Here is a 27,429-nt window from a genome sequence, read left to right as displayed (position 1 = left end):
TTGGATTTCTCTTGCGAACCCGCTACGTCTCTTGTTTCTCCTTTCAGGCAATCCTTAAGACCTACCTCTCTGATGAAATGTATAATATGTCCTCATGCGGCTTGGTATCAAACTTTGTTTCTGAACCCTCCCATGATGTGTCTCGGGATGTCATGCTAACTTTCAAAGGCGCTACGCCAATTACAAGTCAGTATTGCGGCATGTTCAACCACCCTGTGACCTCCTTCCGTCTCCGACTGGCACTGCCCCCACACCCCCCAACTGGTGCACAGGTGCCCAATACAAAGGCAGGTTCTTACTCCGGAGCTCTGGTGTCAGGCCCCAGTCCGCGGTGCATCGAGATCCTGTCGCTGGCGAAGGCGTTGAAGCCGTGCTTCTGGAAACCGACGGACCGCTCGGTCGCCTCTTTGAAGCTGAGGCCATCCAGCAGCAGAGCACCTCCCCAGGCACCTGGCATACCTGGGTCCTCGTGGTGACGCGTCGCGACAGGCCCTAGCTCCACTTTGGAGTGGTACCCGGGTAGGCAGCGGCGGTTGACACTGGCTGGTCTTCTGCCGGGTGCTTTGGGCAGGATGAAGGTAGTGTCCGTCTGTGACTCATCCTTTGACCACTCCGTCTCGGCTATTTTGGACAGGCAGTGCAATAGGAACAGGACGAGGGCACAGGTAGGCAGGACCACCAAGAACTTCCGAAGTGAAACTACTTTCACCAGCCAGGCCATTCCTTCCTGAGTGACAGAAAACAAATCAGCGTCAGAATTAACCACTGAGGGCGATTTGTTTTTGGGAAAAAAGAAATTTCCTGACCCGATCTGAGGGGGCCACCAAATTTGTATGTATAAATATCGTATAATTATTACTGTTACAGCAGCAGGACCTCCTTTTGGGCTTTACGGAATCAAAGCACTTTGAAAAGTAGTCAATGGCGATGCTTGTTACAATTGTACCAGCTATCTGATCATCCTTAATTGCTCTTTTACTGCTTCAATGGAACCAAGGTGAATAAAAGAGGTTGTGTTGCAGATCAGCCAGGACCTAACTGAATGGCAGAACAGATCTGAAGGCCTCATTTTTAACTCAGCCAATTTTGACCTTTATCTTCACAGGTATGAGATTCTATTCTACATTTAGAATTTTACAAATCATGTCCGAAGCACACGTGTAAGGGTGAAAAATTGCGAAAACGGTACACTCTTAAAGTTGTGTCAACATTATTTGTGTTTTGCAGGGCGAACAAATACCTTTGATCTCGACAACAACCTCTAGCTGGTTAGTGTCATAATTCGTAGTGACGAATTAGGACTTATAACAAAAGAGGTATGAGGATAGATAAACAAAATCTTTATCATGGGTGGGTTTTAAAGATATTTAAAAGGAAGAGAGGTGGAGAGGCTCGGTGGAGAAGGGGAAAGAATTCCAGAATTCAGGAGCCAGAAGGCACCAATGTCATGAATAAGAAAGGTTTGGTGAGATCTGAGTCAGATGCAGGCAGATAGGACTAGCTTAGTTTGGGATTTTGTTCAGCATGGACTTGTTGAACTGAAGGGTCTATGTCAAAGTGTAGATTGTCAGGAATGGTGGAAGCCTGAGGAGCCAGAATTGGAACAGCACAGAGATCTTAAAGGATTGTCGAATGTTGCAGAGGGCATTTTTACAGAATGATTTTAAGCCAACAATGAGAATTTTAAAACAGAGGTATTGCCAAACTGTGAAACAGTCTGGTTCAGCGAGTGGTTACTGACAGCTAAACTGGACTTGGGCGAATGAGGAAACAAAGCAATTTGGGTTTTGTTTGGGTGAGTTTCAAATGTCAATTATTTGCCAGTTCTCAGGTTTGCAAACTGTAGCGTAAATGTAACAGTTAAACAAGGGCTCACTGACCACTACCTCAACTACACTGAAAATAACCGGGGGGTGGGGGGATGGGGAGTGAGGAGGAAGGGGGAACGTATGGAGAAAATCTCCATCTAAACAAGTATTTGCTTGTTCGAGAAAGGTTGACAAATTTTCACTTGAAAGAAGGTTGTTTCGAATGGTCACGTTTTAACACAAGATGTTCCCTTTGAGCTCAGCTTCAGTGGTTACTCCCACAAGCAGCCCTTCATGTTCGGGGAAGCCACGGCGTTGTGGTATTATCACTGGCCTGTTAATCCCGAGACCGAGGTAACATTCTGGGGACCAGGGTTCAGATGGTGGAATTTGAACTCAATAAAAATCTGGAATTAAGAATCTAAAGATGACCACAAAACCATTGCCAACTGTCAGGTAAAACCCCAACTGGTTCACTAATGCCATTTAGGGAAGGAAACTGCTGTCCTTACCTTACCTTACCTGGTCTGGTCTACATGTGACTCCAAACTCACAGCAATGTAGTTAAGACTTAACTCTCTCTGGACAATTAGGGATGGGCCTATCCAGCAATGCTGGATGAATGAATAGAGAAACAGTCAGGAGTGCTTCTTTTCTGCATGAGTTTGAAAAACCCTGTCCATTGATGTGACAGTGGGGTACTTCCCTGAAGAGTAATATGGTCACAACAACCTGAAACGTCCTCGGTCAGCCATGACTCAGGTTGGCAGCATGTTTGCCTCAGTCAAATTGTCATGGGTATGAAGTCGACTCAATGCAGCAATTTCAGCACAAGAGCCAGGCTGCAACTCGAGTGGTGCTGACTTTGGGAGATGTTAAACTGCTGCTTCTGCCCTCTCTGGTGGTTGCAAAACAGGCCAGTGACAACACTTTGAAGAAGTTAGGGAGCTCTCTCTGGTGTCTCCGTCAATATTTAGCACTGATCAACGTTCCTGAGAAATAAATGATCTAATCATTGTCACATCGCCGTTTGTGAGATCTTTGTGCATGCAAATTGTGCGTTGGGGTTCCTACATCACAGTAGTGACAACACTTTAAATGCACTCCATGTCTTTAAAGCACTTTGGGATATTGCAATGTTGTGAAATAGGCAGATCTTTGAAATTTTTATTCAATCTGCCCAACTTTGCTGCCCCTTCCCTCAGAGACTTTAAAATGGCTCCCCTCCTAGTCCACTGACACATGGAAAATAACAAACTATACTCATGATCATATAGTTAACCAAATCTACTCTGTACCTCTTAGCTTTGTGCTTAAAGTCTCAATTAGCAGCTCTTGATTCCCTCAGGCTGACCTTTACCCATTCCTTTGTCTGTCCAACCGATTTTTTAAAAATCTCTTTGGGCTCTATCATCTCCACCTACCATTTACTCCTTCCCCTCCCCCTACCCCATCTTCAACATATATACACTAATCTTTTTCTAGCTACAAATCGTTATTAAGAAGCGTCACTAGACCCAAAACAGTAACTCTGCTTTCTCTCCACAGCTGCTGACAAACCTTGCTGAGTTTTCCCAGCAATTTCTGTTTTAATTTGTCTATCCCTATCACTATAACCTCTCTGCCTGCAAAACAGCCCCAATCATTCTGTTCCTTTGACACACTCATTTTTCCCCTTGTTAGCCCCAACAGGCATCATACATTCAACTGTCCAATCTCATATCTTAGAGATTTCTCTCAACCCCTGCAAGCCCCTCCTGGCTAACCTTCGTTGAAACCAATCTCCTTAACACAGCTTTTACCTCCTTATTTTGCTCACTTTCCAGCTTGCTGTGCATTTACATCAGCACTAGGGGTCTTCTTTCAATATTAAAGGCACAACATCAATGTATGTATGTTGTTGTGACTGTACAATCAATGTTGAGTCTAGAAGACTTCAAAATGTCTCATTGAAGGTTGAAGTACTAGCCCCATACTCAACCCAGAGTTCAACAATTTCAGACCATAGTCTATGCCCCCACTGTTTCCCTTTCTCTGCATGTTTTGGATTTTTTTTCCCTTACATTTTGCTTCCAGCAACTGCATACCTGCTCTCAACACATCTTTATTTCTTTTCTTGCCTTATTACCATTCCAGTATTCCAGACTGGAGAACAAACAATTCTGACATTCTGGGGAGCACGTCATGGTAGATAGTGAAATTCTAAGTACATAAACATCCAAATTATAATCTAACCTGTGGGTGACTACATAACCAACATCCACTGTTGTGAACACCCACCTGGTTCACTCGTCCTTTCAGGCAAGGAAATCTGCCCTCCTCACCTGGTCTGGCCTACACGTGACTCCAGACCGACAACAACGTGGTTGGCACTTAACTGCCCTCTGGGCAATTAGCGATGAGCAATAAATACTAGAAAAGCCAGCAACACCCACTACCCATGAATTAACAAAATAAAAACCATCACATCTCTATTACTTTCCCCCGTTCTAACGAAAGGACACAGGCCTGAAACACCATCCCTGTTTCTTTCTCCACACTAAGCTGGCTGCTGAGTATTTCCAGCATTTTCTACTTGTGAGTTTACCTTGCATTGACTTCAGGAACCTTGGCTTATTATTCTTGGCACACACAATAACGTCCTTCCCTTACTACTTTCTTTCTATTCACATTAAGGAAATCAAACATCCTATTTCAAGTTATCTCACAATTATCAAAGATTTTTTTTTAGAAAAAGAGTTAGTGCTTGGGGGCTGCCGGCTCTAGGGAAGGAACTTTCTCTGACCCACCCCCCCCTTGTTCTTAAGAAGGCGCTTGTACATAGGCGCATGCACAGTCACGGGAGCGGTTTGTGGTGGTTAGGTACGCATGCGCTACTCCGGAGGCGCCGGTCGCTATCCGCTTACTACGCATGCGTGTCAACCGAACCTCCTCGCCTTTCCTGACAACGCGCGCGCAGTGGTGGGAGTATGTGACAAATGCGCATGCGCGGGAACTGGCGCCGCCGGTAACCCGATAGCGTGTGTGTAGTAGGGCGCCAATCGCGGCATAGCGCATGTGCAGTAGCGGGTCTATTGACGGCTCCCGCCTCTGGAGACCCGGCGGTGACCCAAAAGGAAAAAACCCCGATAGGGCTGTCCGCTCAGATGCCTTCAATTGCCAAGGCAACGGGTGGGAAATGGTCGGCGGGGGAGGTGATGAAGAATTGAAAAAAAAGTCAAACCTCCTTTTAACCCACAGAATAAATACGGAAAGGCTGTTTGAATCATTTTAATAGCTGTAAGACGGATCCTCCGTCTCAAAACCCCTGAGGAAGGCAGTAAAGCATTTCCTCCCACCTCCCCCCACACCGAAACAGAGATGAGAAAACCGGCGCTGGGCAGGCAGCTTCTTCTTTCAGGGTCTTGAGGAGGACGAAGGTGGTAGTTGTGGTGTTGGTGGGGGGGGGGCGACGATCGCTGAATGGAGTCGGTGAAACCCGAGTGAGCACAGAAAAGGGGAGAGATCGTTGTGTTTTTGTTCATTTATCTGACCGAATACACACCAGGTATAGGTGCTGTGGAGGTGGTTTGAGGTTTGGGGTTTGGGGTTGTGGGGGTGGGCGCGAGGCCGGGGTTAGGGATGGGGATGCTACTGGTTCAGAAAGTTCTCGGAGTGATGGTTAGAAACGCGGCGTTGTTGTGGGGGTGGGGGGGGGTGTGAGGGGGGGTTGTATGAGCGGGATATTCCACCTTTTTGCAGCAGCTTCGAGTGGAGGGGGGGTGGGGGTGTCGTGGAGAAATGAGGGGTGAGGAGCGACACCTTAGACCACCCGGGGAGGAGAATATAAGATCCCCCCTGGCTTTACCTCCCCATGGGGCGAATGGTACGGCCTTTAACCCCCGCCGCCGGGAGGGAATGGAATGGAATGGAATGGCCCCTCCTGAGGCGTTGGGGGGGGAGAATGGAAGAGATAACAAGGTGTAGAGCTGGAATGAACACAGCAGGCCAAGCAGCATCAGAGGAGCAGGAAGGCTGACGTTGCGGGCCTAAACCCTTCTTCAGAGAATGGAACGTTGCCCGGGATCTCGCGCCATGCCACTGCTGTCGGGCTGGGGGACTACTCCACCTCCATCGCCTGCAAACCCCAACCGGTCCATTTTAATCAACGTTTGCTTTTTGCGCTCGCTTCGCCCTTCTTACCCCAGAGGATTCCTTCCCCCCCCCCCCCCCCCCTCTTTTTTTTGTTTTTTTTTTTTTGCAGAACTTTTGCGACATTAGCTTCGGCTCCTTGTTCCACCACTTATCTCCACTGTTTGGTACCTGGTGGTTGGAGTTGAGGTGTGGTTTGGTGGGAGGTGGTAAGAGGTGAGGGAAGTTGGTTTAGGGGATGGGGGTTTGCGAAAGAGACCGTTCAGTATTTCGCAGCCAGTTCTGTCGTTCGCGTGGTCATGGAGCGCTATAGTACAAACAAAACAAAAGCCCCATCAGCCCATCGCGTCCGTGCTAGTGAAAGACGACTCTTGTTTTCTTACGTCAAGTACTTGACCTGATGAAAATGTGTCACTCAGAAATCTGAAAGATTTCGATTGCAGTATTTTGGAAGCGGTCAAGGGCTGATTTCCACCACACTTTCCTTCATGTAGGAGTGGAAATGCTCCTTTCGTTCCTAAATGGCAGAATTTTAGACGTGGAATATTACACCCCCATTCTTTTCGTTGGTTCACCCACCATGCGAATTTGCTCCTCTGTACCAATCGCATCGAGCCCTTTATATAATTTTTAACATATCATGGAAGTAAAAAGGTTGCCACAAACAACCTCTTAGTTGCTGAACCAGTGTAACACAAGACCTTTACAAGGATGTTGCCATGGTTGGAGGGTTGGAGCTGTAGGGAGAGGCTGAATGTACTGGGACTATATTCCCTGGAGTGTCTGAGACTGAGGGGTGACCTTATAGAAGTTTATAAAGTCCTGAACGTCATAGCCAAGGCCTTTTACCCCGGGTAGGGGAGTCCAAAACTAGAGAGTATAGGTTTAAGGTGAGTAGAAAAAGATTTAAAAGGGGTGTAAGGGGCAATTTTTTTCATGCAGAGGGTGGTGCATGCATGGAATGAGCTGCCAGAGGAAGTGTTGGACTATGGTACAATTACAACATTTAAAAGAATCTGGATGGGTACATGAATAGGAAGGGTTTCGAGGGGTATGGGCCAAATGTTGGCAAGTGGCACAAGATTATTTTAGAATATCTGGTTGGCATGGAAGAGTTGAACCGAAGGGTGTGTTTCCAGGCGGTACATGACTCTATGACCTGCCAGTGCATCTCATTGCTATCTAGCTGTATCTTCTCTCTGTTGTCTTCACTCACCATCATTCCCCCCCCCCCCCCCCCGAAAGCTGGGAAAATTGTATTGATACCAGATGAGGATATGGGAGTGAAGCCTTCTACATTTGAACAGCTTGGCATCAGGCCTACCCATATTGATGGTGATACATCCATATCCTAGTGAGATGCGTAGGTTTTGAAGAGTGATATAATTTAACAAAGAAACGGGAGGCAGAACGTCAGGATATAGCACAACACAGAAAGAGGTTCTTTGACCTGTAGTGCCCATGTTGGCTTTTTGAAAGTGATGTTCAGTTAATCCCATCACCCTTCATCTCTACTTAGTGTTGCCTCCAATTTTGTTCTTTTTATATATTAAACAATGTCATTACTTGTAGCTACCGTGGAATTAGATCTATGATGTGACTTCTTACTGCATTGAGCATTTGGTACAAAAGCTCAGTTACTATATTTCTTAATTCCTGCAGCAATTCCTGATTGCAACAAATGGTGGCTTACTCACTTCTACATTTCAACCTCTTCATTCTATGCATGCTAGCACTAAACAACAATGCGTCAGTCTCACAGTAGAGACTTTTAGATATTATGGAGCCAAGAAGGTGTATTTATGTTAATGTCAGTCTCTGTCAGCAATTCCATTACTACGGTCGCACGACCCATGGAAGCTCTCCAATCAATCACATTATAATGCAGTGAACAAGCAATATGTGCCAGAGCCTAAAGAAATGATGAGTGATAGTTTCATTCCTTCGACCTTTCAACCTCACATTTGGTATGCTTGGCAAAGCAGCTTGTTCAGCATCTTTTTACTCTGTATACCAATTCTACACAAATTGAGATATATGGGTAGTATAAACTTGCATTTCCACACCCTGCGTTTTCCCCACAGCTCTGTAGATGCTGTTGTCATTTATAGTATTATAGATTCCTACAGTGTAGAAGCAGGCCATTCGGCCCATTGAGTTCACACTAACCGTGTGAAGAGCATCCAACCCAGACCTGCCCTCTCCCTGTCACCCTGCATTTCGGATGGCTAATCCACCTAACCTGCACACCCCTGGACACTATGGCAATTTAACATGGCCAATCCACGTAATTTGCATGTCTTTGGTCTGAGGGGGGTAAACCAGAGCACCTGATGGAAAGCCATGCTCTCGTTGGATCAGATTGTTTCTGGTTGTTATTTTCTTCTTCATCAATTCCTTCGTGTTTATGGAAAGTTGCTATGTTCTCCGCATCTTCATGTGCCAACTGAGCGGCACTGCATTTATGTAAGAATGAGCTGCAAGTGTAAGACACATGCATAAACAAGGTTGGGAAGAAGTGGGTACGGATGTGGGCAAGGCGTACGTGTCTTTGACTAAGGCAGTGCAGGGCTAGTGCTTAGGAATTTTAGGCGATCTTGGAATGCTTGCATTACCAGAGCAGGGTCTGATAACCAGGGTAACCAGACTGTCTAATTTTGAATTTAAGACTCTCGTGTCCTTCCTTTCTCCTCCTCCCCCAGCTTTAGAGAAGGACACCTACATTTAACAGCACAGAATGGCGGAAAACGATGTTGACAATGAGCTCTTGGACTACGAGGATGACGAGGTCGAGAACCAAGCAGCCGGTGACGCCTCGGAGGTGCCGCTGAAGAAGGATGTGAAGGGCTCGTATGTGTCTATACACAGTTCTGGGTTCCGAGACTTCCTGCTGAAACCAGAGTTACTGCGCGCCATTGTCGACTGTGGTTTTGAGCACCCCTCTGAAGGTATGAGTCTCTAAGGCATTTTTATTTATTTTTTGATTTTGTCAAACTGTAATGATGCCACCCTGGGCATGCAGTGATCTACAAAAGAGTGACACACACCTAAAGTCCCATTTGCTGTCAGCACCATTCTGATTCCTGAAGTGTACAGCACTCCTGTAGAACCCTCAACTCCTATAGATTGTGCAGGAAGCTTCAATATTTTCTTTTTTCTGCTCTCTTGCTCTCTCCTGAGCTGTTTTGTTCATATAACGTTACAGTGGAGTGCCTGCAACCCTGCTGAGAAATGGCAGAAGGCATGTGATGGTGCAGCCCACCCTTCAGGTACCTTCGACTTGGGGAGGCTTCCCCATGTCTAAAGCTCCTCACGGCCGGTTTTCGGTGGAGAATGTATTGCTATCCTGGTGTCACTCCACAACAAGCACGGCTTTATTCATTCACAGGATGAGGGCATCACTGGCTACGCTAGCATTTATTGCCTATCCCTAATTGCCCAGAGGGCAGTTAAGAGTCAATCACATTGCTGTAGGTCTGAAGTCACTTGTGGGCCAGACCAGGTAAGGATGGCAGGTTCTTTCCCTAAAGGACATTGGTGAACCAGGTGGATTTTTCCTGACAATCGGCAATGGATTCATGGTCATTACTAGATTTTTAATTCCAGATACTCATTAAATTCAAATTCCACCATCTGCCGTGGTAGGATTTGAACCCGGGTCCCTAGGACATTGTCTGGGTCTCTGGATTAACAGTCCAGCCGATAATACCACTAGGCCATCACCTCCCCACAATCAAATGATTGGCTGACCAGAAGATTCTCTTGCTCTCATTGTCTGCCCTATTGAAGGAGGATTTGTAGGTTGATAATCAACCTGTTTGGCCACATAATGACTGAAAACGTCAAGTCATAGAGGGCCCTCGAATAACTCCTGGACGGTCTGGCTCTGATGTGAGGTACACTAACCACTGCACTGCTTCTTCAGTCCCTTCGACTAGAGGTAATTCTTCAGGCATTATGATATGAGCACATTCTATATTGGTGGGATATTTGATTGTGGGTGAGGAGAATAGATGAAGGTCACAGTTGATCCTGATTAGGTTCTTGCCTGTTCAATCCATTCATTTATCTGGCAGATTGAGATCAAGAAAAGCATCAGCAGCTAACTTTGTCCTCCTCTGTAACAGCACTACCGTTACCTGTGCATTGAAATCATAGAATCTTTCATCCCAGAAAGATGCCGTACGCCCCTTTGCGCTGGACTCCAATCTTTTTCCCTTGAACTCTGCAAATTCAAGTGTAAGGGCAGTTGTGTTTTAATAAAATTACTTTAGAATTTGATTTCACCGTCTTTTCAGGTGATACATTCCAGAGGAATGCTGAAGAATTCTCTGCTCATTTCTCCGCATTGTTCTTTTGTGGTTATTTGAAATTCGTGACCCACCTGGTTAATGGTCCATCGCTGCCACGTCAAATACCTTCCATCAGTTTCTGCCACCAAGTCCCTGTGAGTCTGCTGCACTATTCAGGAAGACCGTGGCTGGTCTGCAATGGTCTCAACTCTACTTTAATGTCTGCCTACCCCCATAAGACTTCATTCCCTTATCTACCAAAAATCTCTTTAACTTAGCATTGATAACATTTAAAGACCCAGCTCCCACGATTCTAAAGGTCATCAGAGAGCAAACAAGTAAAAACAAATCTTCGTCTTGGTGAACATGTCCACTGGTCCCTTAATGTACTGAGACAGGGAGATAAAGTAGTTAAGAAGGCATATGGGATACTTGCCTTTATTAGCTGATACATGGAGTTTAAGAGCAGGGAGGCGATGCTGGAACTGTATAAAACATTGATTAGGCCACAGCTAGAGTATTGTGTGCAGTTCTAGAGTCCACAGTATCGGAGGGATGTGAATACACTAGAAAGGGTGCAGAGGAAATTTACCAGGATATTGCCTGGGCTGGAGAGTTTTAGGTAATGAAGAGAGACTGGATAGACTAGGGTTATTTTCCTAAGAGTTGAGGAGACCGAGTGGGAACATGTATGAAATGTATAAAATTATGAGGAGCATAGACAGGTGTGGGATCATGTTTCAATAATGACCGAGATCGGTGAGCGGCAGAAATACCCTCTGTATTGAGCATCTGCAGTAGCATGGTTCGAGGTGGCGATGGAATCCCGAAGCACAGTTTTACAGTAGCCTTGTTTATACACAGTTTTTATGTACATTAAAATTTTAGTATTATGTTGTCACATAGTTGTATCTATTGTACACAAGGTTGTGTGACATCTGTCCTGGGGAAGCAGGAGATGGTTTAATCAGTTACTAAATGCTGGCTGTTACTCCTGATGGGATTAGAATGTCTGTCCAGCTTGAGCTTGCATAATTGAGGTTTAGTTCTTTGTCTTTAAAGTTAGTAATATTAGTAAAAATATTAGACCTTTATGATCTAAGTAAGTGAGAAATTATACGTGTACTAAATAAAAGTATTGAGGATATTAAACTGATCTCTCGCAGCTGGGTCATGAGATTTCATTTACTATTGCTGTTTTGAAAATAAGTTTTCTTAAATGGCTTGTGGCCCCATTTAATATGTATTTCCGAAGTACATACTAGAGGAGGAAATTGTTTGATATTCTGCAGCCTATCAGGTCCTGAGAGACAGTTGCTAAGGGCTAAATTAATATTACCATTTTTCCATAGTTTCCAGTGAGTTATGGAGACACGATGGTGGGGATGGCATTGTTCTGAGTAGGTTACAGGATTAACACTTATTCAAGTATAGCCTTTGATGCAAAAACAGATCTAAACCTGCTTGCAACATGGGGTCGATAAGAATTAGTGAATGGAAACGTGGTGTAGTAAATATAGAGCACTTGTGAGTGAGTTGGCAAAGAGAATCATAATCGTTATCACATTCAAGGTAGGTAGGAAAAAATATTTCCCTTTTGGAGGGATTAATGACCGGTAGTATCAATTTAAGGTAATTGGCAGGTGGTTTAGAGAGGATGAGAGGTAAATTTTTTTTCACCCATAGGGTAATCAGAAACTGGAAACCGCTGCCTGTAAGAGTGGTAGAGGCAGAACCCTTCACAACATTGATGAAGTATGTATATGTATATGTACATGTTCGCTGCCTAGGCATACAAGGCTGTGGGCCAAGTCTGGAAAATGGGATTAGAATAGTTTGATTGTTTGTGATTGGCACAGACTTAATAGGCCTTTTTCTGTGTGCTACGCCTTTATGACTGTAAGGAAGACCTCTTGTTTTTGTTCCAAACGTGTTTTCCAATGTTAGTCTCACCAACGAGACGCAGCTTCCATCCTTTCAATTCCCTTCAGGATCTTGTATGTTTCAATAAAAACACCTCTCTTTGAAGCTCCAACTGATCTAGGTCCAACCTGTTCATATTTTCTTCACAAGAGGTAACCCTTTCATCCTAGGAATGAGTCAAGCAAACCTTTTCTGAACTACTTCTGAAGCAATTATGATTTTTAAAATAGGGAGTGCAAAACTGAACATGATGCTCCCAATGCAGTCTCACCATATATGCCAACAGTAAAATTTGCCTACTTTTATATTCCATTCCCCTTGCAATAAATGACCGCGATACATTTATCTTTCCATGCTGTACATCATATTAACCTTTTGTGACTCATACCAGGATACCCAGACTCCTTTGTACCACAGAGTTCAGCAGTCTCTTTCAGTTTCTACAAAATATTGCTTTCTGTTGTTTCTGCCAAAGTATTCAACTCTACATTTTCCCACATTATATTACATCTGCTAAATTTTGCCCACTCATTTCACCTGTCTAATATTCCTTTGCTTCCTATTGACAGCTCACTTTCCTACATAACTTGGTTTTGTTGCCAAATTTAGCTACCATTCATTGGAACCTCTCATCGAAATCCTTGATGTCCATTTTAAGTAATCAAGGACCCAGCATTGGTCCCTCTGGCACTCCACTGGAGACAGCATAACAACCATACCAACCTCATTTATTCTCCTGTTAGCGAACCAAACCTTTTATCCATGCTATCGTGTTTACCCTGCACCCGACCGCTCACCCTCTTGCACCACGTGCTGTTATCTTATGCAGCAACCTTTGATGTGACACCTTTTGGAAATCCAATTACCAGATCCCCTCTATCAACCGTGGGTGTTACTCCATCAAAAGGACGAACAACAAACTTGCCAGCGATGTCCCATGCTCATTCAGTGAATAAAATCAATATTGCCGGTGGATCTTGTGCTCCTCGGTCCCATATTCTGGATTTTCTCCACTGAGTGCCCCCAATTCACTGCTGTTCGAAAGCACGCTTAAGACCAGTTGCTTTGATCCTGCCCTCATCCAACATCCGAGCCCAGCTTCCAGCGTGACTTGTGCTCTGTTAAACACCTTTGAAGCTGTTGCTGCACAGATTGTAATATCCTTCGAATTTCTCATTGTTTGGGCTCTCACTATCAATGTAGTGTCATCTGTGTAATATCCAACTATAATCAGAAAAGCGTACACGGAACACCGGTCTGAAATTTGAAGCTATGACTGAGAGCCTGAAAGTGGCCCAGTCTTCATGATGCATGTAGTTTTAGTCTGCTGGTTTAATTTAATTATCTTTGTGTCTGGACAAATAATCCAGAGGCTCAGACTCATGCTCTGGGAGCAGGGACTCAAATTTAAGCTTAATCAGTTGAATTATGGCATTTGGAAGCGAGTTTCAGGAGTGATCTTGAAACTGTCATTCACTTTAAAAGCAAAACATCTGGTTCCTGTGCACTCTGTCTGTAAGGAGATCTGGCGTCTGTACCCGACTGGCCTGCATGTGAGGCCAGGCTCTCAAATTGCGGCTGACTCTTAACGGTCCTGTAGGATCGCCCTAGCAAGCCACTAAGTTATACCAAACCACTGCAGAAAAGTTTCGTGAGATGCATTGCAGCTGTTGAAGAAGGCAACTCACCATTGATTTTTCAAGGGCATTTGGAAATGGTTACTAAATGCTGCCCTCACCAGTAACACATCCCGTGAAATGATTTTTTTTTTCTAAAGATTCAAGGCTGTGACTGATTTGCTGTGAGTTGACAGAATTTTCAAACATCTCTTCAGCTTTCCAGCACTCTTAGCTTTCACGACTTGCTGATTTGTGGGTGCTTTTGTCTGACACTTATTTATATTGATTGTTGCTTCTGTTCCCTTGCAGTACAACATGAGTGCATTCCCCAAGCAATTCTGGGCATGGATGTCTTGTGCCAGGCCAAGTCTGGCATGGGAAAAACAGCAGTGTTTGTCTTGGCTACTCTTCAACAACTGGAACCTGTCACCGGACAAGTGAGTTCTATTTTGCTAATGATTGGCCTTGGGTAAATGGACAATCCTTGCTTCTGTTTTGTACATTCTTAATGTGTAAGCTGTAATTGCGATTAAAATCAGGAAATGTTTGTCACAGACCAAAGGGAGAGGTGAATTGAATTATTTCATTGTTCTCTTCTTCAGAGCACAAGCAGAGGTGTTTTTAAGTTTTTCTTATTTCTTTACCCTCTTGAAAGACTGTGGTATGTTTTTCCCCTCTTTGTGCAATCCAAGTTTTAAATCCCATAACGAACTCTTTAAGCTTTATTTGTGTTTTCAAACCCGGGAAGAGATTGTCATAATGCACACGTATGTGCACCCATAAACATAAACATGTACACAGATAGTTCTTTTCCTAATTTTGAAAATGAAAAAAACATGGTCTTTACAGCCTAGAAAGTCAGTGTCAAGTTAAGTTTTCTTTCTGGAGGCTTTCGAGTTCAGGGGCTGCAGTTGGCTGAAGTTACAGAATTCCTTTTGAAGTTGATGAGGCAGTGAGTTGAGATCAGTGTCCACTTTTGCAGAGGACACACGATTTCTCTGGAACTTGGGTTCGAAGAAGATTTAGACTGGAGAAACAAATTATAGCACATGCTGGAATCTGTACTAAAAAGGAAAAATGCTGGGAGGCGTTCTGCAAAGCGGTCATCCGGTCTCTGTTTGATTTCTACAATGTACAGTAGGCCAGATTTAACCTGGAATCTGGCTATGGTTTTTACAAGTCAGATTCCTAGCACACTGACTCAATGTTAGCAGCAAACTGCGTCTTACCAGTCCGAAGCAAGGCGATGTAGAAATTACATATAGCCTCTGCAGGGAGGTTTTGATAACGTGATTGTCTCTGTGCATGTCAAGTTTGGCATAATGAGGAGTTTCTATGGTTTTAAGGGAAAAAAAAAATCCACATTTCATCAAACCTAATCAGGACAGTTTACAATCTTTTTACATGAGAATAGTGTTTTGATTTTGGTTGACAAGTAGACCCTAATTGCACCATCATGGAGAATGCACCAGTCCACTCAGTACTCTCTCATCATGCAGTGTGAAAAGGTTGTTTTCCCTATACACTCTTATTTGTTGTGAATCGCCCTGATGAGTCCAAGACAAAAAGCTTTCCTATAATGTGTCATTTTTTTCAGCAATGCTCAAGTTCTGTACTACCTGAGCCACTTTTTGAATTTCTATGTCTCTAGTCCATTGTTCATTTTTATGGAGTCAAGAATGAGCTGATAACGCCACTTCAGGTATAATTTTCAACATGCGCCTTTGTTCAAAACTGACCCAGGAGACCTCAAAATCAGCTGGTCTTCTGGTGTTTGTGGATTGAAAAATCCACACAGGGCAGCACCGTAGCTTAGTGGTTAGCACTACTGCCTCGCAACACCAGGGACCTGGATTCAATTCCAGCCTCAGGCAACTGAGTGGAGTTCGCACATTCTCCCTGTGTGTGCGTGGGTTTCCTCTGGGTGCTCTGGTTTTCTCCCACAGTCCAAAGATGTGCAGGTTAGGTGGATTGGCCAGGCTGAATTGTCCATAGAGTCCAGGGATGTGCTGGCTAGGTAAGCTGGCCATGGGAAATGCAAGGTTACAGGGATAAGGGTAGGGGTGTGGAATGCCTTTTGGAGGGTCAGTGTGGACTCGATTGGTCAAAGGATCTGCTTCTACGCTGTAGGGATTCTATGATTCTATGGTATGTTGAAAGAGTGCGTCGTTTCAGAAGGATGATGGTATCTGTGTCCTGGAGACTGCCTGTTGGAACTTTGCAGGTGGACTGTACTTTTGGATTAGTGATTGGCAGCAGTCCAAGAATGTTCATTTTAAAATGTGAAAAAAACAAATTTTGCTTCAAAGCAATTTTTGATCTCTCTCCATACCTTGTGGATGTGACTTGCTGGTAGAGTTTATCAGGTCAGGCATCCTAATATGGAGAGAGAAACTAAAGTTGACACTTCACGTTGATGACCTTTTGTTGAACTAACGCAATGATTCTTGTGGATGCTGTATACTACAGCGATGTCGATTTGTTCGGGAATTACTTCGATGAGCAAAAAACATCTCAAACCACCTACTGATCTTGCTCCACTAGCTGCCACAAAAAATTCTCATTGGTATTATGGAAAGTGTAAAATTTTCACTACCTTTTAGCTGCTAAATAGCATGCAGTGAGTGGTTAGGATCTGGAATTTCCTGTGTGGTGAGCAGATTCAGTGGAGACATTTAGGAGGGTTCTGTTATAGAATAGAACAGTACAGCACAGGGGAAAGCCTTTCGACCAATCATGTCTGTGCCAATCACGATGCCATTCTAAACCAATCCCATCTGCCTGCACACAGTCCATATCCCCTTTTTTTTGCCTGTTCATGTGTCTTACCTAATGGTTCTAAGACATTGCTATCATTATCTGCTTCTACAATGTCCTCTGGCAGCATATCCCAAGCACCTACCACCCTGTCTGTAAATAAACATGTCTCGCGCATCTCTTTTAAACTTCCCCCTCTGACCTTAAACTTATGCCCCCTTATAATTGGCATGTTCCCCCTCTGTAAAATCAAAACATACAGCATTACAGGGGGTGTGGCACTAGATGAATTATTCCTAGGGATAGCCAGCTAGTATGGTGGGCAGAATGGCCTCCTACTGTGCTGTATCAATTCTTATTTATACATCCCAGAAACAGGAGTGTAAACATTTTCATACTTGAAGCATTAATGCTCCAAGAAAACGAGTTTATTTGAAGCATCTTAATATGTTGTAATATCATTCTCTTGAGAAATTAATGCAAACTTGCTTATAAAACTACACTTGTGTGATGATGAAAGTTCATGTTATTTAGAAACTTGGGTTCTGAAGTGGAAGATCAAACTTTAGGTTTGATTTATATTCCTGTATTGTGTGTGTTAAGAACGGGAAAAACGTAGGTTTAGTTTCATGTCAGGTTTGTTCTGTAAGTAATGCTGGGATGTCTGGAGTTTGTTTACAAGCTTTTAAGTTCAAACCTTGAGGTGAACAGCTCAAGTAATTTCGCTTCTAAGCAAGCACGGGCCTCCAGGAGCCCATTTGTGAACCACGTTTTGAGAACCACTGAGTGCAGGAGGTGGAGGGATTGAATAGTTCAGCAGAGGTTCTGAGAAAGGTCATCAACCCAATCTTAATCTTCTTTCTCCATGGATGCTGCCAGTCCTGCTGAGTATTTGTAGCATTTTTTTGTTCCTATTTCATACTTTCTAGATCAGCATTTTCCTCCAATAGACTGGAATTTAGTACTGAGGTTAATCAGCACCTTGTAATCCAAGAGTGATATTTTCTTCTTGTAGCTCAGTTCCTGATTTGATGGTGGGATCTGTTGTTGCAGTAATGTTTCAAGTAAGTTTGTTTGTTTCTAGATTTCAGTCCTGGTGATGTGCCACACTCGAGAACTGGCATTCCAAATCAGCAAGGAATACGAACGGTTCTCCAAATACATGCCAAGCGTGAAGGTAAGAGTGGACTGCCAAGTGTGTAGCTTTCTTTATTCTTGTGATTTAGTATTTTCCTTTGAATCCCCTCCTTGCTCTGAGACAGCAATTCTTCCTTGAGATGTGTGTTTCTTTTTGTTTTTGTTTTTATTTAGTCGGGGGAGGTGATGGCCTAGTGGTATTACTGTTAGACTGTTAATCCAGAAACTCAGCTAATGTTCTGGGACCTGGGTTTGAATCCCATCAAGGCAGATGGTGAAATATGAATTCAATTTAAAAGAAAATGTCTGGAATTAAAAATCCTAATGATGACCACGAAACCATTGCCGATTGTCGGTAAAAAACCACCTGTTGGAATTTCATTTCAATCGCTGTGTGTGAAATTTAGTCTGCGCAGTGGGAACTATCATTAATTATTTGAAAGACCCGTCTGTTTTATTAAGTCCTTTGAAGAGGAAATCTGCTATCCTTACATAGTCTGGCCAACATGTGACTCCACATCCATAAGAAAATGGCCTAGCAGGCCACTCAGTTCTCGGGCAAGTAGGAATGGAAGACAAATGCTAGCCTTGAGAGTGATGCCAGCATCCCACAAATCAGAACTTGGCAGGTGAGAGAGCATCCGTGGAGATTTGCAAAATAAGTATAACCTGTTGATGACATGATCTGGTGAAGAGAAGGTCATCGACCTGCGGAGTTTTTTTCCAACATGTTTTGTTCTAATTTCAGTCTGAGATCTTTTGCGCTCTGAGCCAGGAGCAAACCCCTTATCGAACCCCTTAAGCCTCGTTCCCTGTAAGTGGTGATGGTTACAGCTGCCTGAGCTAGAGGACATGACTTAATTGTGTCTCTCTGGCTGCCCTAGGTTGCGGTGTTTTTTGGTGGGCTCTCCATTAAGAAGGACGAGGAGTTGTTGAAGAAGAACTGCCCGCACATTGTGGTGGGCACCCCTGGCAGGATCCTGGCACTGGCTCGCAACAAGTCTCTGAACCTTAAACACATCAAGCACTTCATCCTGGACGAGTGTGACAAGATGCTCGAGCAGCTTGGTAGGTGATGAGCTTTATATGTGTACAATCCGAGCGGGGTAATTGGGAGGACTGTGACGATGCTATGGCTTTAAGAGGTGTATTTTTTCCTGGCTTTTTTTTAATGGAAGAAAGGTTAAGACAGAGGTGTGGAGCTGTTTATTTGAATCCAATAGAATAAACAGCTTGTGAGGCCTTGGCCACAAGTGTGTTCATGGGACGTTGCTATATTGGAATAGTTCCGATTTTGTAGCTAAATAATCTATTATTCTGTTAAGTTTTCCAATAGAGTTAAGTTATTCCAATTTCTTCTCTCTTTTGTTGTATTTTAATTAGAGTGTATGAATAATGTGTGTTTTGCTTCAAATCTGGTAGTTTGACCAATCAAATTGCATCCGGAACTCACTTACCTTTAAAATAAGAAAAATTCAGGGTCTAGGCTAACTTCTGATAGCCTAGATGGCTGAGAGTTGACCTCAAGATAATGAAATGGTTTCATGGGATTGTTACTGAGGATGTTTCTTCTTGCAAGTGTGACCAGGACTTATTTAAAAAAACATAAGATAGGCGCAATCAAATCCAATAGGAAATTCAGGGAAAATTTCTTTATACGCAGAGATTGGCTAAATGCGAAAATACCGTAAGGACTGATTGAGAACTGGTGCATTTAAGGGGAATCTAGATGAGCAATTGAGGAGTAAGAAACAGAAAGAAAGGGTGAGATAACATGAGGTGGGGAGAGATTCATGTGGACCACAGTGTGGTTGAGTCTGGCTGACTTGCCCTGCGTTGCAAATCCCATATGCAGGTCGGTAATTCTCTATCTGCACGCATGAAAACTAAAAGGATCTTAAAACAAAGATCTTTTGAAAGTGGACCCAAATAGTCCTGTAGACAGGCTCAGTTGGGCGTTTTGGGGAGAGTTAAAAAACCTTCACTTTTAGATCTATTCAGATCCTTTCAGGGGAGAGCAAAAAACCTTCACTTTTAGGTCTATTCGGATCCTTTCAAGCTGTTTGGGAGGGGAAAAAAAAAACTTTGCTTTTAGAAACGTCCAAACGCTCTGGAAAATAATGTTGCTCAAAAGCTAAGTGTATCCAGAAATCGCAAATATTCTTTATCTGAAATTCCATTGGTCCTGAAGTTTTCAGGTAAAGGATTCCCAAGCCATACTGTAACGCAAATGTACCAGTCTTTGTCCAAGGTTAGTAGTTTGTAGAGTAAAGACTTATCATGTTGGTGCGGACTAAAGATAATAGATAAGGAATTTACAAAGCAACTCACAATCTTCCTAACACTTCTTTTCAGACATGCGTCGAGACGTCCAGGAGATCTTTCGCATGACTCCTCATGAGAAACAGGTCATGATGTTTAGTGCCACCTTAAGCAAGGAGATCCGCCCCGTCTGTCGCAAGTTCATGCAAGACGTAATTATCCTTCTAGCTTCTTTTTGGCATTAAGGGCCTCCACGTAGAGTTGGCCGCACCTCAATGCCATCAAAACCTAAGTTTTTACACCCCACCAAGTCATGAATGTAAATAGACAAGAAATGTGCAATAGTCCTTTAACACAATTAGTTTGAGTCAGGTTAAGGGTGGTGAAACCTTTTCAATCTTCCGCCTTGCACCAACTTAAGGGTCAGAGAGGAGCAGAGATATGCGGAAGACTTGGCGGGAAGACTATCTCAGATGAACACTTGGGTTTCGCAGTGTGGTGTGGGCAGAAATTGTTTCTCCTCCCACCTACCGCAAGGCAGCTCTGGTAGTCAAATCATAACTGGCCAAGTAGTGGACAACATAGTGAGAAACAGCAATCACTTCACACAGACACACGCGCGCACACACACACACAGAGATCAGTTTATTCACTGACAATGACACCACCCATCTCCTCTTGTCCCCTGCAAGCAACGAAGTGCAGCCTCCCTGTAGCGAGCCTGAGAGAATAACGTTTTTTGTCAGATCTTCACTTTAGACATTTCAACCGGTGCTTAAAATAACAGGGAATGGCTGCAGTTTGCACACACAAGTGGACACAAGCATTCTTTCAGAAAGAGAAAGCAGAGCGAACTGCTAGAGGAAGAAGAAATTAGCCTCATTCTTCCCTCTTCCATACACACACACACATTCTCAGCAGCCAATAGTTGTTGGTGCAGGGGGGAATACTGCACCTAGAGAATACCTTTTGAGGCACACTGCACCACTGCTTCCCACCCCAAACCCCGACCCCTCCTCCCAGTGCAGCAGAACATCTCAGCCAGTGCAGCGGGCGAGAGCGATGTGGATGGCCAAGTGCGGACCCCACGCGCGGAGATCTCTGGTGAGGACCGACATCCGGAGCCCAGGAACTGAGGAGGAAGATGACACCACCAGCCAGCAGTGGGGCAGGAGGCGCTCTATCCTTTTTCTGTGTTGGCTTCGGGTGATGGTTCCGGGGTTAAAACCGGCTGTCTTGTAGATAGTGCAGAGGGGAACGATTGCTTACTTTTGTCTTGCTAAGAAACACTTCTGGGGAGAAGTTCAGTGCAGAGAAGACCAAGCTAAAGGCTTTGTTAACTCAAATGAATGGCTAGATATAAGAGGCTGCCGCTATGAAGAGACAGCAGCATCCCGGTTGGCCGACCCTTCGAATTCAGAAAACCTTTAACTGTATGTTAATTGAGTTAAAGTGGGGAGTAATCTGCAAGAAATTGAACAGAAATTGAAGGAGGAAGGATTAATCTCAAAGCTGTCCCATTTTTCCAGGTGGAAACTCCTACCTCAAACCCCAGGACAGCCAGCTAATCCTCCAAAGCCTATTTGTGCTACTACTGCCAAGCAATGCAGTGTTTGGTGGCAAATCAGTTCCCCCCCGCCTTTCCTAACTTTCCACTGCCTTCACAGGTGTGTGTGTCGCTTCACCAGGGTGACTTGGTTTTCTCTCAGGTTCCTCAAAGCCCAAGCTGACAATCCAGTGTGGTACTGAGGGTGTCCTGCCCTGCCAGGGGGTGCCTTCTTTCAGATGAGACATTGAACCAATGCCCTGCCTGTTCCCTTGGGTGGTTAAAAAAGATTCTGTGCCATCAGAGTCAGACATGTACAGCACGAAAGCAGACCTTTCGGTCCAAATCGTTCGTGCTGACCAGATATCCTAAATAAATCCAGTCCCATTTGCCAGCATTTGGCCCATATCCCTCTTAAACCCTTCCTATTCATATACCCATCCAGATGCCTTTTAAATGTTGTAATTATACCAGCCTCTACCACTTCTTCTGGCAGTTCATTCCATACACACACTATCTTCTGCGTAAAAGGGTTGTCCGTTGGGTCCCTTTAAATCTTTCCCCTCTCACCTTAAACTTATGCCCTCTACTTTTGGACTCCCCTACCCTAGAGACAAGACTTTGACTGCTCACTCTATCCATGCCTCTCATGATTGTATAAACTTGTATAAGGTCACCCCTCAGACTCCAGGGAAAATAGTCCCAGCCTATTCAGCTTTTCCTTATAATGCAAATCCTCCAACCCTGGCAACATCCTTGTAAATCTTTCCTGAACCTTTTCAAGTTTCACAACATCCCTTTCTATACTAAGACTTTGAAGAAGAGCGCAGGAGCTAACTCACCTAGTTAATGTTTATCTCTCCACCCACATCACTAAAATTATTTGATTGTTACTAATTTGCTGTTTGCAAATTGGCTGTCTGATTTCCTACATTACTGCAAATACTGCACTTTTTAATAGAAAATCTTAATTGGCTGTAAAGTTCTTTGTCAACATCCTGAGGTCTTAAAAGGGCATTGTAGGAATGCAAGACTTGCCTTATTTTCTCCATCCCAAAGAAAGAAAGTCTGACCTTGTAACCTTTCTTTGTAAAGTTCAGCTACATAGAATTTTTTTTTTTACAATTTCCCCTCTTACATCTTTACAAGTTAATGATGGTGTTGGAGTACAGTAACACCGAGTGATCTTTTAATATCCACTTGAGCTGTGGACCTATTCCAGTCTAATATTCAACACTTTTGACAATGCAGTTCCTCTTCAGTCTTGCACTGGAGCAACAATAACGATTTTTAAGCTCAAAATTCCCTTGAAGTCCACCTTGAGTCCGTAACCTTTGTGAATCTCAGGGAATCCTGACATCAGTTTGCCCACTGATGCCCATGGGGAAAGTGCCAACTAAAATCGCTCATCCTTCAGATTTTCAGTCGGAATTCAACTTAGGTTGAAGGTCGGTTGACCGTAGAGAAGCTGTCTCTTAGCCTTGGCTTTACGTTACCTTTGCATTAGCTTGGCATTGTGGACAAACATAGCAACAGTATCAGGGTACAAAATTTCAACTTTACGCACCATACAATCTCCTCTTGGACATGCTGTATATTAAGAATGTAAAGAAAAAAAGTTGCTGGGGTGTACTCAGCAGGCCAGACAGTGCTGGCAGAGCAAAACAGTTAATATTTCAGCTTGATGCCGTTTTATCATGCACTGGGAAACTTGGCAGCCAACCAACAACCTTGCAGTCAGAAATGGTTTTATTATTGTGCCTTGTCCAGGTCAGGCCACTCTGAAATTCGATAGAGTTAGCTTGTTGACATATGGTATAATCTTTCAAACTTAACTTTTTTTTAAAAAAGATTACTTTTGTTTTTCTACTTTTCATTTCTAAAAATGGGATTAATTTGTCAAGTTGTTTTTCAACTCTGATCTCATGGTATTAGACTCTCCCTTTCTCACAGCTGAAATTCGCCGAGATAAATATTTATACTTTTTTTTAATTAAATTTATCTCCCCTCTTCTATCCTGAAGGTACTGACTCCTGTTAGGCAATATTTAACCAGATGCCAACCCACTTCATTTCGGAACCAAGGCAAGTAAAGGTGCACGTGGTCCAAATGATATAAGGAGCACCTCTATTTGCAAGTTCCTAGCCAAATGACACACCGTCCTGACTTGGAACAATATTATCACCATTACTTCACTGTTTCTGGGCCAGAAATCCGACACTGCTTTCCTGAAAGCACTGTGGACGTAACTGCATCACATGGACTACCAATGTTTCAAGAAGGCAGTTCACGGCCACTTTAATTCCACTATCTGGAATTAAGAGTCTAATAATGACCATGAATCCATTGTTGTAAAAACCCATCTGGTTCGCTAATATCCTTTAGGGAAGGAAACTGCCATCCTTACCCAGTCTGGCCTATATGGGATTTCAGAACAACAATAATGTGATTGACTCTTAACTCTCCTCTGGACAATTAGAGATGGGCTAAAAATGCTGGCGTAGCCAGTGACGCCCTGATCCCGTGAATGAATAAAGAGAAAAAGAACTTTTTCCAATGGCAGTTGGGGACGGCTAGTAAATGCTGGTCTAATGAGTGATGCCCACATGCCATGAATTAATAAATAGTTTTTAAAAATTATCAAGTTAAATGCTGGAACAAGCTTGAGAGGCTAAATGGCCTCCTCCTACATTCAATTAGTATGCTGCTTTAAAACGCCAAATTTGAATTGTCTGCAAAAAGACATCTGACCACTTTGTGAGTGGCACGTAATATAAATTCTGCATCGTTAACACGTGGGAAATAGATTTAGAAATTGGTCCACCTTGGACAGATGAGGATGAGGGTGAAACAGTGTCCATTTTGTTTTCGGTGAGCCTCCATTCCCAGCCCTCGTGATGTGCCAACATGAGATTGTATGGTGTTTTAGATGCATTTGGGTGTTGAAAATATGGAGAGAGAGAGAGAGGGTATAGAATGTTATTGTTTTATGCAATGGATGTTTGTATGTTCTTTTTAACCATTTGACTGTGAGTTGCGTTTCGGAGGGAATTAGTTTGCAGTTAAGAATGGTCTGTTTAGTACCGTGAGCTGATTTCTAAGTTCCCAGTTTATGGTTCAGCTTAAAGTATTCCAATGCAGGCCTTTTAAACTTAAACCCAAATCAACATTGCTTTACAGGTCTGTTGTGGCTGTTTTCTCTGCAGTGATAGAGGCATTCAATTTATTTTAGTTCGGGAAGTTAGTGAAGTGGTGGGATGGGAAATAGGTTGCGACTGTTTTTGTTTAAGTCCTGTTTCGTTGTTTTATGTTGATGGCAACTGTTAGTTACTGAGCTGTTGAGCACAGTTTACACAGCTAATACTTTTTAATCCAGTCTGCAAGTGCTTTTATCATTATGAATTTGTAGCCCTTTGGGATGTGGGCCTGCTGATAAAAACTGAAAGGTTTTCCACTATAAAGATCAAGCATTCTCCCAAATGAGGTACAGCACTACCTTGCTAAAATGCTCCGGGCCTGAGAAATGCCCCTTGATGTAAGATGTCAGATTCCTGCAGGTGCTGTTCCCTAAGTACCATGCCCTGCCCCTCTCCCAGTGTTTCCAATTAAGTAACAACTTGGTTTTAAGTTTCTCATTCTTGTTTTTGGATCTCTCTCCCTATCTCAATAACATCCAGTCCTGCAAATTAGTGGGGTATCTGTGTCTCTCTATTTCTGTCCTCCTGCGTATCTCCAAGCTTAATTGTTCCACCACTGGTGGCTGTGACATCAGTTGCTAAAACCGTAAGCTCTGGAATTCCCTCCCTAAACATTATTGTTACTTTCTGCTGCTTTAAGATGCTCCTAAAGCTGTTTGTCTTTATCATGGCTTGTGAGGTATTACTGTGTCAAAGAAGCTATGATCATATGTTAGCATAGTATTGCTGAAAAAAGACCCATTTTGTCAAAGCTTTTTGAGACATTTGCAAGCATACCCGTGACATTTTATGTTCTCTGAGAAAAGACTGCTAATTAGTTGGTAAATGGACTCTCGTAGAGGCTTGTCACAGAGTACACATCAGTTAGATGATGACTGACAGTTAACTGCTAAACTCTTTTAGAATTTAAACCAGTAACATCAGTGGCCACATTACAGTTAGCTGTCAGTCATCAACTAACTGGTAAATTCCTCATGGGAAGGTCTCAACCAATCAGCACTCTCTTCTCATACCATGTGAATCGTTGTTTCCCTTACGTAGATACTCTTGCAAGTGGCCTGATGAGAGCAAGATGAAATATTTTTAGCGAATGTTTTTTTCAACCATATACAAGGAGATATTGTGGAGGTTAAAAACTCTAAATAAGTGTTGTTGACCTGTCAGATTTTCCATCTTTAATTTTATATATTAAAACATTTGCATAAAATTCCCCTTTAAGACCTCCAACTCTCTTAAATTTATTGTAAATACTGATAGCCTATACTGTTAATTTTGCCTTGATAGTATTCTTGACAAACAAAAACATAAATGCCAGATGGTTCATGTGAAATCCAGTCTTTATATTGCTGTTTGACTAATTCAGTTCGGGGAAAGAATTGCTGGAAATGTGCAACAGGCCTGGCAGCGTCTGGAAGTAGGAATGTAGAGTTTCTTCATTGTTGTCAGACCTGAAAAAGTGGAGGACTGGACTCTTCCCACCCCATGCCCAAATCCCCTACGACCACCACCTGAATCCTGAATTAAATGAAGTTTGGTATTTGGGTGTGTGGGTGGGCGGTAATGGACTCAAAGGAGGATGATGGGTGGAGTCCTGCCTTATTGAGCTCTTTCATGGTGTTATTGAACTGTTGGATCACCCAGGCACAGCATATTTGGGGATATTGGACAGTTGTCAGTGAACGTGGCTGATTTTCATTCCATTTGATTTAATGGGAGAGAAACTGGCTGCAATTTTCCTATATTCATTGCTTTTGGCTCACCTAGCAGCCCAGGACAGGGAACCTTCATTGAGCTGAATTGAATGCCTTTTTAAGAAATCCTTGGCTGCTGCCTATTTGTAGTAAGCCATTTCATTTTTCTTTTTAACAGCCACAACAGACTGTCTAGTTTTCTGCAATAATAATTGCTTTCCTTTCATTGCAATCCTGGTGGGGTGAAATCCCTCCTGCCAGTTATTTTTCAAGTTACATTTCCTGCAGGATGCATTCCACCTTGTTCAAACCTTTGGACTGCTTTATCATCTGAGTCTTGTATTAATGTTTATGGAAATGAGGGTAGGGGAAAGAACTGCTAGCTTAAAAAAAAAACCAATAAATGTCACATGAATTTCCATTGATAGTACAGCACAGAAACAGTCCTGTCTGGCCTGTGCTAGCATTGATGCCCCACACGAGCATTGTCCCATATTAGTTTATTTAGATAGGGCGTCATTAATTTCTCCTGCATTCTTATCTAACTTCCTTTTAAATGCATTATTATTGAATGCCTTGGTGGTCAGTACCATTGGTAGCATTTGTGCAGTACAGTGTTTAAAGAGCTGCATCATGTTGCAGGGCAATTTGCATTGGTGTCACCCCATCTCACCATTGCAGCAATGCATGCATAATGCGAAGTGTGTAGAGGGATATGGGCTAATGGGACTAGATCAATTTAGGATATCTGATTGCATGAACGAGTTGGACTGAAGGGTCTGTTTCCATGCTATATGACTCTATGCCATCATTGCAGCCTTACATAGTCCTAAAGCTGCTCCTGAATTTCTGTTAAAATTTAATTAATAAGACAGGTGGCTTTAGAGACTATGGTCCTTGAAGGCCAGTTAAATGGAGAGTTGTCCCCCTTTGCTTCCTTCAGCCCAGCATGCTAAAGCCCCCTTGTGTAAATCATGCTGTCTTCTGCTTTCCCAAACAAAACAAACAACTTCTTGGTGCCTTTGGGAGCCCATTACTCTGTTATTTCTGCTCCTCTAACGTTCCT

The 27,429-nt window shown here is 43.3% G+C and overlaps 2 protein-coding genes across 3 annotated transcripts in view; one reads left to right on the top strand and one right to left on the bottom strand.

Annotated features, from left to right (window-relative positions):
* Positions 1 to 295: 295 nt before the first annotated feature.
* LOC125486975 (polypeptide N-acetylgalactosaminyltransferase 6-like) lies at positions 296 to 4,130 on the bottom strand. The gene is made up of 2 exons (XM_048616659.1): positions 4,089 to 4,130; positions 296 to 727 (listed from the first exon to the last, which is right to left on the bottom strand). Exon 2 carries the CDS (start codon positions 719 to 721, stop codon positions 296 to 298), a length of 426 nt encoding a protein of 141 aa, XP_048472616.1. The 5' UTR covers positions 722 to 727; positions 4,089 to 4,130.
* Positions 4,131 to 4,982: 852 nt separating this feature from the next.
* The window catches only part of ddx39b (DEAD (Asp-Glu-Ala-Asp) box polypeptide 39B), a 41,032-nt gene continuing 18,585 nt past the window's right edge, over positions 4,983 to 27,429 (top strand). Inside the window, exons 1-6 of one of the 2 annotated variants that reach the window (XM_048616646.1) lie at positions 4,983 to 5,355; positions 8,642 to 8,887; positions 14,083 to 14,210; positions 17,615 to 17,707; positions 18,552 to 18,735; positions 20,023 to 20,141. In XM_048616646.1, coding sequence (XP_048472603.1) covers positions 8,677 to 8,887; positions 14,083 to 14,210; positions 17,615 to 17,707; positions 18,552 to 18,735; positions 20,023 to 20,141 — 735 coding nt within the window. In that variant the 5' untranslated portion in view covers positions 4,983 to 5,355; positions 8,642 to 8,676. The remainder of the gene's footprint in view (positions 5,356 to 8,641; positions 8,888 to 14,082; positions 14,211 to 17,614; positions 17,708 to 18,551; positions 18,736 to 20,022; positions 20,142 to 27,429) is intronic. The other variant, XM_048616647.1, reaches the window with a different exon arrangement.

Source organism: Rhincodon typus, chromosome 35, assembly GCF_021869965.1.
Source record: "Rhincodon typus isolate 14 chromosome 35, sRhiTyp1.1, whole genome shotgun sequence".
Lineage (NCBI taxonomy): Eukaryota > Metazoa > Chordata > Chondrichthyes > Orectolobiformes > Rhincodontidae > Rhincodon > Rhincodon typus.
Note: the sequence above shows the minus strand (reverse complement) of the source record. Positions and strands in the feature narration are given on the sequence as shown.

Bases quoted from the DNA above. Each gene is read 5' to 3' on its own strand.
- LOC125486975 (XM_048616659.1), bottom strand. From the start codon at position 721: ATGGCCTGGCTGGTGAAAGTAGTTTCACTTCGGAAGTTCTTGGTGGTC.